The sequence below is a fragment of the Aegilops tauschii genome, chromosome 7 (assembly GCF_002575655.3).
Source record: "Aegilops tauschii subsp. strangulata cultivar AL8/78 chromosome 7, Aet v6.0, whole genome shotgun sequence".
NCBI classification, from domain to species: Eukaryota; Viridiplantae; Streptophyta; class Magnoliopsida; order Poales; family Poaceae; genus Aegilops; species Aegilops tauschii.
Window position 1 is genome coordinate 18,167,386 of NC_053041.3, and position 13,469 is coordinate 18,180,854.

Sequence of the window (13,469 nt, forward strand, 5' to 3'; positions counted from 1 at the left end):
GTGATTTAAGTAGTAGAATTGAAAAAAAAATCATGACCACAATTTTCCATTTCTGCACAATATCATGATCATATTTTTCCATTTGACCCAAGAAAAAAAAAGAACAAAGTATTTAGCTCGAACTTGAAAAATGGGACACCTATACCTGTTCTCGCTACAAATTTTCTGGCTTAGTTTTTAGAAATCAGATGTTGGAAATAAAAAATAAATAAAAAATCTATTAATATTAAATTATTTTGAGACTAAGAGCCGATTTTTTATGTCAGATTAGGCTCTCTGCTTCTTTACTTTCAAACGAAGGATCTAAAATTTCTTTCGTGCTAGTACAATCAAAAGATCTGTTTAACAACAGACAGTATGTATAGTAATCGACAAGTACACCTGTAGAGGTGAGAGCTAGCGCCAGGCTAGCTCAGATCACGATGCACCCATCCATACGTGCATATGGAAGTGCATTCCGAATGCCCAATAGTGTGCCTGGGCGGCAGATTACAGATTGATCGATCGGTCAGCGTCAAAAAGTACTACTACATTTTGCACCAAGTCAACCCATTATGCATGTCGATGATCAAAGATTCCAATTAGTGTGATTCATTATCTAAAATTTGGGAAACGTGCGGATTTGTGAAGAAAGAGGGGCAAAATAAACTATGTTGTTTATCACACTTTGCACCATTGGTTCATCTCTGGGTCAATGTTTGCTTGCCCTTAGAATAGTCAATGCTTATGTAAATGTCCCTAATTTTTTTTTCGATAAAGGACATTTCATTGAATAGATATATCGAGATGATACAATCATGTCAAAAGAAAGCCCGGCCTCTGCATAGCTAGATGCACACAGCCAAAAAATCCAGAGCACCCTAAAAATAAAATAATTTGATACAATGCCAAGCAATAAATCGTGTCCAGCCTAAGGAGCGGTAAATCCTATCCGTAAATCACACCGCCATCCATGGGGGTAGAAAACCTCCCTGGCCGTACGCTCCAGCCGTGTAGACGCCATCATAAAAATGTCCCTGTCTTCCGGCTTCTGCAGGATAGACCAAGTACGGAGCCATCGTGTACAAACATGAATAACCTGCATAGGAGATGAGACACATTTATTGTTAAAAACCACATCATTCCTGGTAAGCCACATTGCCCAGCATAAGGCCGCCGCTCCCACAAGAATATGTGCAGAAAATTGTTTATCTATACCCCGTAACCAGTTGCCGAACATATTCCGTGCACTACGTGGTGGATATAAATTCGAAGCTACTTGGACCGTAGCCCAAACTGCCCGAGCGAACTTGCACTCAAAAAATAGGTGTTTGATAGACTCGTCATGTTGGCAAAAGACACATGTCTTGGAGCCATGCCAGTTTCGTCGTGCCAGAATTTTATTCTATTATATCTAAAAATGTCATATGTCTACCATAAATCAGGACGTCACTTATGTAGAGGATTATTCCTTGCTGTTGAACTGCTTACGCAGAGAACTTGTGCAACTAGTGATGGATCTGTACGTGGGCACCACAGCCGCTGGGATCTTCCCGGCCTTCCTCTCCGGCAACGCAGTTACCTTTCCTCCTACCACTCACCCCAGTAGCAGTCATGTCCCGTGCTTGGTCCAGAGACGCTGTTCTGACAATGGAATTTTACCCATGGTGAGCCATGTCGAATTACCCACTGAAACACAACCATACATTAGCATAATAGATAGTAAGCTAGTAGTACTCCTTCCGTTCCAAATTACTCGTCATGGTTTGAGTTCAAATTTGAACTAAAACCACGACTAGTAATTTGGAACGGAGGGAGTACATATCAACTCACTATTTCAATTTACGGTAGTTTGAACAACATATATTACAAACAGGTAGTACTTATTATTTCAGTTAAGTGGTACGCCTAGTACTCTGCTACTAGCACACATGGTTAGAACTTACTGTTAAAGGCCACAACCCCATTGAAGGTCCTGCTTATTCGTTAAACTCTTAGCTCGGCTCATAATGAATAGAGACAATCATTTCAGCTCGTTAAACTTAACAAGCTCAATGAACGAGCTAACGAGTTTCATGAGCAACACATTAAGCTCATTAGGACATCACAACACATTCTTATCATAAGTGACAACATTTTCGTGGCACCTCAACCCATCAATTAGCGTGTCTCCTCTTGTGGTCGCCATATTACTTCATAAAAATCACAATCACACTCTCATCACGTAGGCCGTAACACCTTGTAGTCTATTAACGACTGCTCGCGGGGGCTCACGAGCTTACGAGCTTCAAATGAACATAGCAGATTTTTTTTTTGCTTCATAAGCGTAACGAGCTGAGCCTTAACGAACCGAACAGCTCATTAATCCGCCCACGAGTTCTCAAAACAATTATATCAAATTGGAGCCAGTAACCAATCCCAAGATGGAAAAATTGGACTTTCACGGCCTAGAAACGGATAAGAAAGAAAAAATGAGGTAAAAATAATTCATAATTTCAGTATCTTTAGTATCTAAGTATAAATACTAGAGGTAACATGCACGTCGTTTATTCTGATGCAACTCACAGTATGTCTTAGAACACATGCATGTACATATATAGCAACTAGAATTCGGTGATTACTTGTACTCTCCTACTCGGAGAGTGACATTGTTCCCGTGTTTATATCTACAGAAAATGAACATATATAAACATTAGCCCTCTCTTTTTTGGCGAGCTATAAACATTAGCACTCGTGGTACTCTCCAACTCTAGGGCGGGGGGGTGTTCATATATCAAGTCTCAAGCTAGGTCACCCTCCTTGAGAAGCCTGGCTTTGCGCTCTTCTGACAACATGCGTGCGAAATAGATCAACTCCTCCTCGTTGGTGCCCCTATTTTTAGAGTCAGGCTCGTTCTTGCTGGTTTCGACGTTCACCTTGCACACCTGCCTCTTCAGCAACGACTTGCCAATGTCAACGAGCCTGTTGAGGTTCTCCGACGTGGACACATCGACAGAGGCTGTTTCACCATTGAGCCCATCGTCATGGATCCGGAGGTAGCGCTTCTCGCAGTGAAGTGCCTGGAAAAGCACAGAGGCATGGATGTCGACAAGGTCAGTGCTAGCCTGGCTGAAGCTGTCGATGATGGGAGTGGCACCCCTGTTGTAGAGCCACCCGAGGACGCCCCACTTGCTGCACTGGGCGATGTCAAACTTCTCCTCGATCTTAGCCGCTCCAGTGCCCAATGAAAGGATCATGAACTTGCCGTAGTCCGCCGGCTTGATAGGAAAGAAGTCAGGGTTTCCCATCAAGATCTGCTTGCTCACGTCGGTCATTGCCAACAACGTCTGTGCGCATGCCATTTTTCAAATATTAGACCGAGAACAATACTTTGATACCACAACACATAATCATGTCACATAGGTTAGCGGTTGTAGATTAGGGATGCAAGTAGGGTGGGTTGACGGACACTATACAAACATAGTGCTAATTATCGATAAGTGATGATCTAATTGATGAGTTTTAACAGAACACAGTATTTATAAGCCTAATTAATAGAGGTTGTCAGCAAAGTCTCATCAAGCCTCAATCACATTCATTGTCAGTTTGAGTTGACATGCATGCACAACTCACCGGATTGTTTGACGCGACTCCTCCATCAATGAGGTTGAAGGCTCGTGGCTTACCGTCCTCATCCTTCGTTTCGAAATGGTGGCCGGGGAGGTAGGTCGGTGCAGTAGACGTGCCGATGCAGACATCTGATAGAAGAGCGTTCTTGGAGACATCCTTCATGGCCTGTACATTTTAATTCGGTAATTAGCTATGCACAGAGAGAGATAGAGTGATACACGGACGTAGCCCCATAGGTTTATGTTCATCACATACACGAACATACATTGTATGTTCATCACATACATTGTCGAAGGTGGGGATCGCAATGTTTGAAAGCGTCTGATCGACTCGCGTGTCCCCGAGCAGCTCCTTGACGACCGAGCGGAGGTGATCACCATCGTACTTGGGTCCGGTCATGCTCTTGAACAATCCGGAAGGCCCTTTGCTACAAACATAATTGATATCGGTTAAGATACTATAAGCTCTCTTGATTTGGAGCATCCAGGTGCCTCGTGGTTTGTGGGGGACACTGCAACCGCCCGCAAGGTTGTGTGTTGTTGCTTCCTGTTTTATTATTATTATTATTATTATTATTATTATTATTATTATTATTATTATTATTATTATTATTATTATTATTATTATTATTAATAATAATAATGTTTATTGATTTATTTTTGTGAATTTTTTAAAAAATATGATTTTTTAATTCAATAATAAATTAAATTCATGAATATTTCTAAATTCATGAACATTATTAATGTCTGTGGATATTTTTTAAATTTGTAAATATTTTTTAAAATCCATGAATATTTTATAAATATCCAAATATTATTTAGAAATCACGGTTTTTTAATTTGGAACATTTAGAAAAAATACTAGTAACGTATTAAGCTCTCTAGATTTGGAGCCCCCGGTGCGTCGGGGGCCATGGGAGTAGGATAGCTGGCCCCACCCATAACGGTAAGTGTCGTTGGTTGATGGCTCATGTTTGTTTATCCCTTTATTATTACTTTTTCTTTTCCTTGTTTTAGTTTTTCATATTTGAATTCATAGACATTTATTAAAATATGTGACCACTTTAAGAAATTGTAAACATTTTCATAAATCCAAGAAATAAATAAATTTATTAATACTTTAAAGGTTCATGAACATTTCTGCAGCTTGTGTTTTTTAATATGTGACCTCTATTTCACATTTGTCAATATATTTTTCAAATCTATGAAAATATTAAAAATATCTGAGCACCTTGTACAATTCATGTTTTTTTATCTGAAACATTTCTAAAAATCATGTTTTTTTTATATGAAACATTTCTAAAAATCCAAGATTTTTAAAAAAAATCCGTGAACATCTTTAAATTTAACGAGTTTTTTCAAATACAAAATGATGGCAAGCTTATTGTACAATAGCAGTTGAGCGAGAGGGAAAAAATGCTAAGCAAGCAAGTTGAGCAGGGAGCCAAGCTGAGTGGGCGGGAGCTTCGTGGGCCGGCCCAATGGTCTGACACACGATCACAGCAAGATCGAAATGTGTATGGACACCACAACCACACACGAAACAACTCTACTCTCTTCTCAGAAAAGAAAAGTCTCTAGCAGCACCCCCATCGTGATATACGAATGAAAAAACACCACCATAACATAATTAAAACCCAGGACAACATAGATAAAACCAAAACGAAACAATCCACTGCAATAACCTGCTAGACCCCTAAATAAAGAATAGCGCGACGAAGCGCTTATTATCCTCTAGTATCATTCATGTGTATGATGCTGATATTATTATTATTATTATTATTATTATTATTATTATTATTATTATTATTATTATTATTATTATTATTTGTGGGTTATGCGGATTATATAGTACACGGACTCACTCGCAGTTGCATGCATACATCTTAGTTATGCGTGTATATTATAAATCAATAGAATATCATGTATAGAAAAATATAGACTTGCTGACCTGACCGGAGGGAAGATATTTGGGCAGTGTTCCATGTAGAAGTCATTGATGTCCTTGGCGGCGAAGAGCGGACGGCCGTCGGCGTTGGGCGCGGTGAGCATGGCCGTCACCAACCCTCCGGTGCTCGTCCCGGCCATCACGTCGAAGTAGTCTGAGATCCTCGCGTCCGGTCCATCAAACTCCTGTATGGATGGACATCACACACGTGACAGACCCAGCAACAGTAGACGCAAGCAGCAGCATGATGGAGGTCAGAGAACTGAGTTACCTGGAGCTTTTCTTCGAGGAAAGCTAGGATAGTCCCGGGGATGATGCCGCGGACGCCGCCGCCGTCGATGCTCAGCACGGTGACGATGCTCCCATACGCCGGCGGCGGCGACTTGGGAGTGGCGAGCGACGGCACGCGGCCGCTGAGCGCCCGCCTCGCCGGGTTCTGAAGGGTCAGGGGCCCGTTGCTCTGCTCCGGCCGTCGCATCCTCACTCAGATCGATCACTACTAGCTAAAGCTAGACTGACGATCGATCGGTGTAGTTAGTTGAGTTGGTCGATGCATATAGTATGTGCTAACATATTTATACTCTCGCGCGGATGCAGGGATAGTGATCTAAAACGGCTTACATTTATTTACAGCGGGAGTTTATTCCATCCTGGGTCTCTCGCTAGCTAGCTAGGAAAAGTCAAAAGTGTAGTCAGGTGTTAGAGCATCTACAATAAAACATAGCAAATTCAGGCCCTTAAACGTCCGACACTGATTGGGCACGCCTCATATTTTTGCTTTCACACTTGCGTTCCTCATATTCGAAACCTCAAAACCATGCAACGCTATGTAAAACATGATCAACACGCGGTTCATCGAATCAACATTTCATCGCCAGAAATCACCATTTCCTCGCCATCCTCTTCCCTTCTGGTAGCCGGCGCGGTTGTGCCCCTCCTCCAAGTTGGCGTCGGCATGCGGAGGTGCGTCGTCGTTGGAGCTGGAGGTGGAGCCGTCCGTCGGGTCGGAGTCGGAGCTGTACATTTTGCCCGACAGCCTGCGAAGCAGGCAGTTCTGCTCCTTCGCATGGCAGGCCGCCTTCGCCTTCGCCGCCACGTCCTTGTTTGCCTTGCGCTCCGACAACTCGATGGCGAGTCAGAGCGCCTTGCATTCTTGCACCAAAGGCGTCGCGCATCCGTCTCCACTTTCGTGAAGGGTGCCCTCCTCGACATCGTCGAGCTCCGCTTCACGGAGCAGGCTCGATCAGTCGTTGTCGGGGCCGGATTTCACACCGGAGGCTACGCTGCTTTGGTCACCGGCCATCAAATGGGTTCGGAGCGGATCAGAAGTGGACTGATGGAGAGGGGAATGAAATGGAGTTTGGATTGACTGCGGTCTAGGATTTTCCGAATGATAATATTTATGGGTCACGTGTGTGGCAGGCTGGGCAAAGCCGACGTGGCGGAAACGCCCGTGCCGTTTTATATCCGCCTCATATTTGGTCTGTATATGAGAGGCGTCAGATAGCCTGAACGTTTGAGGATGATTTAAAGCGTTCGTCGAGGTTGGTTTTTCACAACTGAACACTGATTAGGTTGTTCGTGCGGACGTTTGCGAACTGCTTGAGGTGCCCGGCCGGCTGTACACGCTCTAGCCTAGCCGATTACTAAGCCGAGCCCGCGGGGGCGGGCGGGGCCCATGCATCCATCGACCTCAGCCCGTCATGGTCGATGCCTCGGAGGAAGGAATATATGTATGTACGTGCGCACCGTCCACGCTCTTTCTGTACCAACTGGATCCAGTAGCGCGCGTGCAGGTGTTTCGGCCGTTTAACTTATGTTATCCGCTTACGTACGTAGCGATGGCGCTGATGCTCCCATGGACACGTAGTACGTATCCATCACATGGTACGTAGGTGTAGTTTTTTTTGCCAGGTACGTACGTGTACCGAGAGTGTTTTTTTTTAACACTGTATAATGCAGAGGCTCACGTAGACGCATATACAATTACCCTTATGAACACAGACACACACATCCTGCTCCTACTAGCCGACACAATATTTTGAGATTGACGAAGTCTCACAGACCATTTCGTAGTCGAATGTAACGTCTCTTCTCACTGAACGAACATCGTCGGAAAATTCAAAAAAAATTCAAAAAAATGCGAGGGTACCTCATACGTGTAGTTAACTCATCTGTTTCCTTTCCCATGACCTAATTATGTCACTAGTTAACATGAGGGTGACTAGGTGAGGATGGAAGATGATGTTCTCGGTGAAAGACTTGCTGGTCGGGATTAGTCTATGGTAAGTAAAAATATCATCAGAAAAAGTTTAAGACCTGCCCCCTTGTGTGTAAAGAAAACATATCATCAGAAAAAGTTTGTTGATGGTTCCTGTTTGTTTTTTCTTTTAGTTATTCTGGTTTTTTCTTCTCTTTCTATTTATAATTTTGGCGCACTTTAATTCATGAATATCTATTAAAGTTCGTTAATATTTAGAAAAAATGTTTTTTTTGTAAAATTCAAGAAATAAATAAATTCATGAATAGTTTTAAAGTTCATGGATTTTTTCAAAATTTGTAAAAAAATAAATTTGCGAACTTTATTCGAAATTTTGAATATTTATTCAAATTCATGATTATTTATAACCATGTTTTCTAATTTTTGAACATTTTTAAAGTCCAATATTTTTTAATATCCAATATTTTTCAAAAGGTTGAAATAATAGCTGGAATTTTACAAAATAGCGGTAGAGAAAGCGACAAAAAAAATATCTAAACCCACGAGTGGAGCAGGGAGCCAAGATGAGCGAGCGGGAGCTTCATGGGTTGGCCCATGTGAACATTATAACAGCAATTCCACGGTTTTCAGCAAGGAATACGAGCTCCCAAATGGCACACACAACGACCACCGGTTGACACCGAGATCGAAATGTGTAATAACACCACAACCATGCGCTGAACAACCCTACTCTCCTCTTAGCACACATATTGTCTCTAGCAGCACCCCATCATGATATACGAATGTACAAAACATCACCAAAGCATAATTAAATCCGAAGAGAACTTAGATAAGAACAAAATGAAGCAACCAACTGTAATAACCTGCTAGAGGAAAAAAGACAATCCCACTAATGTATTATACACTATAAAAATACTTGAACGAAACACACAAAAAAAAACAAAATCATGTATCTCTAGCACATGTATTATTCATCATAGAAATACTTGAATTTGTCCTTTTTGTGTAGCTCACATCGTGTATAGTTTTCTTTCAGAATTAGTTTGGACTTAAAATGTTGATTTCTGTTTTTCTTCTCGAAAAATTTCAGACTCCATGGAGCCTTAGCTCGGCAAGCTTTGGGAAAGGAGTCATGTGGCCGGACGTGAGCCTCAGGAAGAGGACGACGTGCATCGTCGTCAGCGAGGACAAGAACAAGGAGTCGGCACCAGCATCTTATTCCTCGGAGTTTGGATCAGTGCCAAGTGCGTTTTGATGCAATTCTTGGTAATATTTTGCACTTAAAACTTGTGCACACAAAGAATCTGGGTTCTGAACTAGTCGCTAACAATGCTTTGCTAACGTAGCAAGATTAAAAATGTGTAGGTCCATAAATCTCAATCCCCCTTTCTTATTTGGAATGCACAACATAGAAAGATTTGATTTCTTTTCTATTACAACAATCACCATCACAGTGGAGAGTGAAAAATGGAAAATAAGAGGATTTTCTCGAGCTGTTTGAACTAAAAGCCAAGCCCAAACATAAAACAAGAGGATTTTATGGCCCGGTCTAATAAGCTATCCGGTCCAGCCCAGCCCAAATTAAGCACGTCCACATTTCTCACTCTCACTCGCTCCGTTTACGAGCGGAAGCAGAGGAGGATCCAAAGAAGAAGAAAAAACGAGCGGAAGCAGAGTGTGGGGGGAACAATGGCCGTCGCCGGAGGAGATCGCCGCGGCCTCCGCCGCGTCGACACCGTCACCGTCGCCAACGCTTCTCCTTCCGATTCCCTCGAGGTACGTGCGCTCCCTAGGACTATCCGGCCACCTTCTCTCCTGCCGCCCCCAAGCACCCTGGAGCGGACAATCTGACGCAGGAACCCTAGAACCAATTGAGATGCTCTTTCTTGTTCTGTAGGAGGAACTTCAGTTTATTTCTGTTGAACTGAAAGCCAAGGGGTTGAGCCGTATAGTCAAATAAACAATGCCATTTTTATTGTATCTCTAGGAATTTCATTGTGTTATTATTAAGTGGGAGAAGGAAGTAATATTTTGTTCTTCCTCCTGGAGTAATTTCTTACATAGACAGCAGGAACCAATTAACCAAGTAACTGGGTAATGATAAATTTATACATTACTCATGCTCTTAGCAATTTATCTTAGTCACTCATTGTTTTTAAATAACCGGTTCATTCTTCTAATCTTTCTTATTCTCCATTTACTGCAGAGAAGCAGCAACCTGTCTACGGTCCCTGCCGTCTCCAAGCTCCAAGGCTGGGCAGAACTCCCGGATGCCCTGCTTCACTCCATTGTTGATCTGTTGGGATCCTTCACTGACTTTCTTTCCTTCGCTTCCACCTGACACCCTTGGCGTGCTGCCTTCTCCTCGGGTCTGATCAGTGGCGGTGCCAGAAGTTCAAGTATGTGATGTCAATTTTGAACTTGTGATGTCAAATACATGTGTATTTACAAATTTTCTACCATCTTCTGCATAATTTTTACTTGTAGTTAAGAGTTTCACCAAAATGTTGTGTGGTCAAGTGACCACACTGCTTGAACGTGGCTTTGCCACTGGGTCTGATAGTTGATAGTCCTGACCAGCAAGCTCTGAAACTTTGATATGGGGGATGATGCTGGCACTCCTCAGATTTGGTTGGAGTATAATAATGGATTTGTTCTCGGTTTCTAGCCTCTTGGTTCAGCATGTCTGATAATGTTGTTCATCTTTAAGCCAGCTCTACCAGCTTCTTACGAAAAATTACCTCTTCAAGCAGAAAGCAGAGACTTTTGCAGCTTGGATTGGATAGGGGATGTTCATAGTGGAAGGAGCACTTAAGCTTTCGCAGCTAGTTTCATCCTCTAGTTTTGCACCTTGTAAGAGATCTTCATGGTGGCAACTCAAGCTTCTGCAGTTTGTTATGTCTTCTGTTTAGCTCTGCTGTTTAGGGCAAATTTTCCTGAAGTTATATATATACTACGGCCTTGTGATTTATCAGGCATGGGCAAGGGATTCTTCTTCGGTTCTTGTAACATGAGTGGCCTTAGATGCATGGCTTGATTCCAGGTTGCAATTGCATCAAAATGACTGTTGACTGAAATGAAAAGAGCACCTGGTTTGTTGTATGGTTGCTGTCCCTCAACAGAGCTTCAAAGTTGCATCTGTCATCTGGATTGATTTTATATTATGAGAATTTGCTGCAGAAGATTCAGTGGATTGGAAATTGTTTAATTTCCAAGTTCGTTCTAAGCAGAAACCATGGGAGCAGAGCAGATCGACGAATCACTAAGTGTGAGTTTCTGTTCCTCAGTAACTTGTGTCTTCTAATTTGTTGCCAAGCAAGGTGCAATATTATGTTAGCATAGAATGCTCAAATGTACGCTCCCTTAATTGCTGTAGGATGTACAATGAATTTTCAGTGGTACCATGAAAGATGTAAGTAACACTTGGTGTCTAGATGATAGAGGACCGTACGAGGTATGAACCCCCCCCCCCCCCCCTCTTTTTTTGTAAAAAAACACACAGAAAGGTTCCTGCTTTCTTTGGCTTATCTCTGTTGTCCCAACAGGCAGGAGTTACAGTTATTAGTAAATTTGAGTTGAATACTCTACCCTCGAAAATTGTTGCGATCCCCAATACTTGTGGGTTATCATCATACAGCGAGGACCTAATTGGTTGACTCTTCGTGTACATGGTGACTTGACAAAGCGAGGCGTGAGAGGAGGTTTCCGCTTTAATGCAGCGGGTTGAGAGGGGAGATACTATCTCACAACGAGACCAACTCTCATGGTTGAGCCGTTTTGATGAGAAGCTACGCATGATTTACTGTTACATGTAGACGATCTTTGGATGTTTCAGTTCCTCGTCCAGCACATGTCCGCCATGTCCCTCTCTGCAGTGTTCAGAACCACGACCCTCTGTGCACCGTCCAGAACCATGACCATCTGTGCACCGTTTAGAACCACGTTCTTCACAACCAGGGACCTCTTCCTGGCATCAGCCACCTCCTTCACAACCAGGGAGCTCTTACTAGCAGCATCAAATGGAACTAGGTAACACTACTTTGTACATTCTTTTAAACGTTCTAGGTTCACAAATCAATTTTATATGTTTTACTTTACCACAATCAACAACCAGTCGCAATTGTTCATGCATTCAGTGCAGTCACCGATGCTTAGTGGTGCTGCTTTGTTCTTAGAGGGCGACGGCGACGACGACGACCAAGCTGCAAACACTTATGACTTCTCGCATACAGTGCTTCACACTCCACGACCTCCACCGACGCAGGAAACACAAACAGTGACAGGCGAGGTTATCTATGGTCATGGCTATCGTGAGGCTCGTCCACCGCGTGAGTGCTTATCACCTTCCGGTCCTTGTCCGAGGGAGATACAGATTCGTCGTCGACCCCAGCAGTGATATGGTTATCTATGTATGAGTCATTATCTATGTTAGTTTTTGACTTTTATCATGTGTGAGAAATTATCTATGTATGAGACATGCTTCATGCATGTATGTGTTTCTATCGCACTTGCTTCTATCTGATCAAGAGACATATATCTACCTATGTATGCAAGAGACATATTACTATTAATTTGCATTGTTATTCCTGTTACATCTCCAAAGAGACTGCAACATATAATTAAGATACAAGTACATCTGAATAATACGGTACGGCTGAACTTAAAAAATACAGCTTACAAACTACATGAAGGCATCATCCTCATCCTCCGTCGATGCAGCACTCTTTCCCTTCGACGATGTGGTACTCTTGCCCTTCGATGATGCGGTGCTCTTGGCCTTCATGCTCGGCATGAAGATATCGTCTTCGTCTTTGATGTCGGTTGTTCATAAATAAGTATGCTCGGCTGCAATCTTTAGGAAAGTTTCACTCATATGATGTTGCTTCTTCCACCCTCCATGCAACCTGACAAGTTCTTTCTATATCTCCTCATAGGTCCTTGCAGGCCACCCACACCTACTTAACGCGTGAGCCAACTCATTCAGTACGGTGTCACTACTAAGGAGTTCGTCCCATGGAAGTACCCTATTATCTATCTTGAAATCGCTGGCTAATCTCAGAAGACATTGGCTCATCCTAGGATGAAAACTACGATCAAAAGGATAACCGGACATCTTGACCAGACTACACTAGACTGCTTACCTACCTTAGTGTGGAGGGAGTTTTATAGGTAGAGAAGAGAAGATGGCGGGAAAGAACGGCGGGAAAGAACGGCGGGAAAGAGTTGGCGGGAAAGAACGGCGAAAAAGGATTGGCCGGATTGAGTTGGCGGGATTCAGTTGGATTCATAAGTCAAACTGCAAAAAAAAAACACTTTAGCCTAACATAAGCCGAAGAGAGCCTCCCATGCAACTTCGGCCCATCGTTTACGCGAAGAGGTGGGTTCCAGAGGACTCTTTGGCCCACAAATGACCGAAGACAACTCTTCGGCCTAAACGAAGCCAAAAACAGCTCTTCGGCCCAGTTCCACCTCTCTTCGGCCAAAAGTAGACCGAAGACCCTTCTTCGGCCAAGAGTAGACCGAAAATCTCCTCTTAGGACAAGAGGATGCCGACGGGGGGTCATAGATTTGATTTTTATGCATTACATCATATAGTTTCCGAATTTTCTATAAAAACATCATAGTTTCAAAAAATATATCCTAAAACTTGTCTACACTAACAAGTGCAACGTGTCACATATGTACCTTCAGAAATCGAAGCGGGGAGTCTAGC

General features: G+C 42.8%; 1 protein-coding gene and 2 long non-coding RNA genes across 4 annotated transcripts; 2 read left to right on the forward strand and 1 right to left on the reverse strand.

Moving 5' to 3' along the window:
• Window positions 1–2,511: 2,511 nt before the first annotated feature.
• LOC109733915 (patatin-like protein 2) lies at window positions 2,512–6,136 on the reverse strand. Of its 2 annotated transcripts, none has more exons than XM_020293126.3 (5): window positions 5,807–6,136; window positions 5,539–5,720; window positions 3,844–4,015; window positions 3,592–3,753; window positions 2,512–3,305 (listed from the first exon to the last, which is right to left on the reverse strand). In XM_020293126.3, exons 1-5 carry the CDS (start codon window positions 6,011–6,013, stop codon window positions 2,760–2,762), a joined length of 1,269 nt encoding a protein of 422 aa, XP_020148715.1. In that variant the 5' UTR covers window positions 6,014–6,136; the 3' UTR covers window positions 2,512–2,759. The 2 variants fall into 2 exon arrangements, with proteins under 2 accessions (XP_020148715.1, XP_045086866.1); XM_045230931.2 differs by having other exon boundaries at window positions 2,513–3,305; window positions 3,874–4,015; window positions 5,807–6,135.
• Window positions 6,137–9,172: 3,036 nt separating this feature from the next.
• On the forward strand, window positions 9,173–10,423 carry LOC120968438 (uncharacterized). The gene is made up of 2 exons (XR_005762940.2): window positions 9,173–9,532; window positions 9,963–10,423. It is a non-coding gene; the product is annotated as an uncharacterized lncRNA (long non-coding RNA).
• Window positions 10,424–11,307: 884 nt separating this feature from the next.
• Window positions 11,308–12,339, forward strand: LOC141027770 (uncharacterized). The gene is made up of 2 exons (XR_012189660.1): window positions 11,308–11,785; window positions 11,932–12,339. It is a non-coding gene; the product is annotated as an uncharacterized lncRNA (long non-coding RNA).
• The last annotated feature ends 1,130 nt before the right edge of the window (window positions 12,340–13,469 follow it).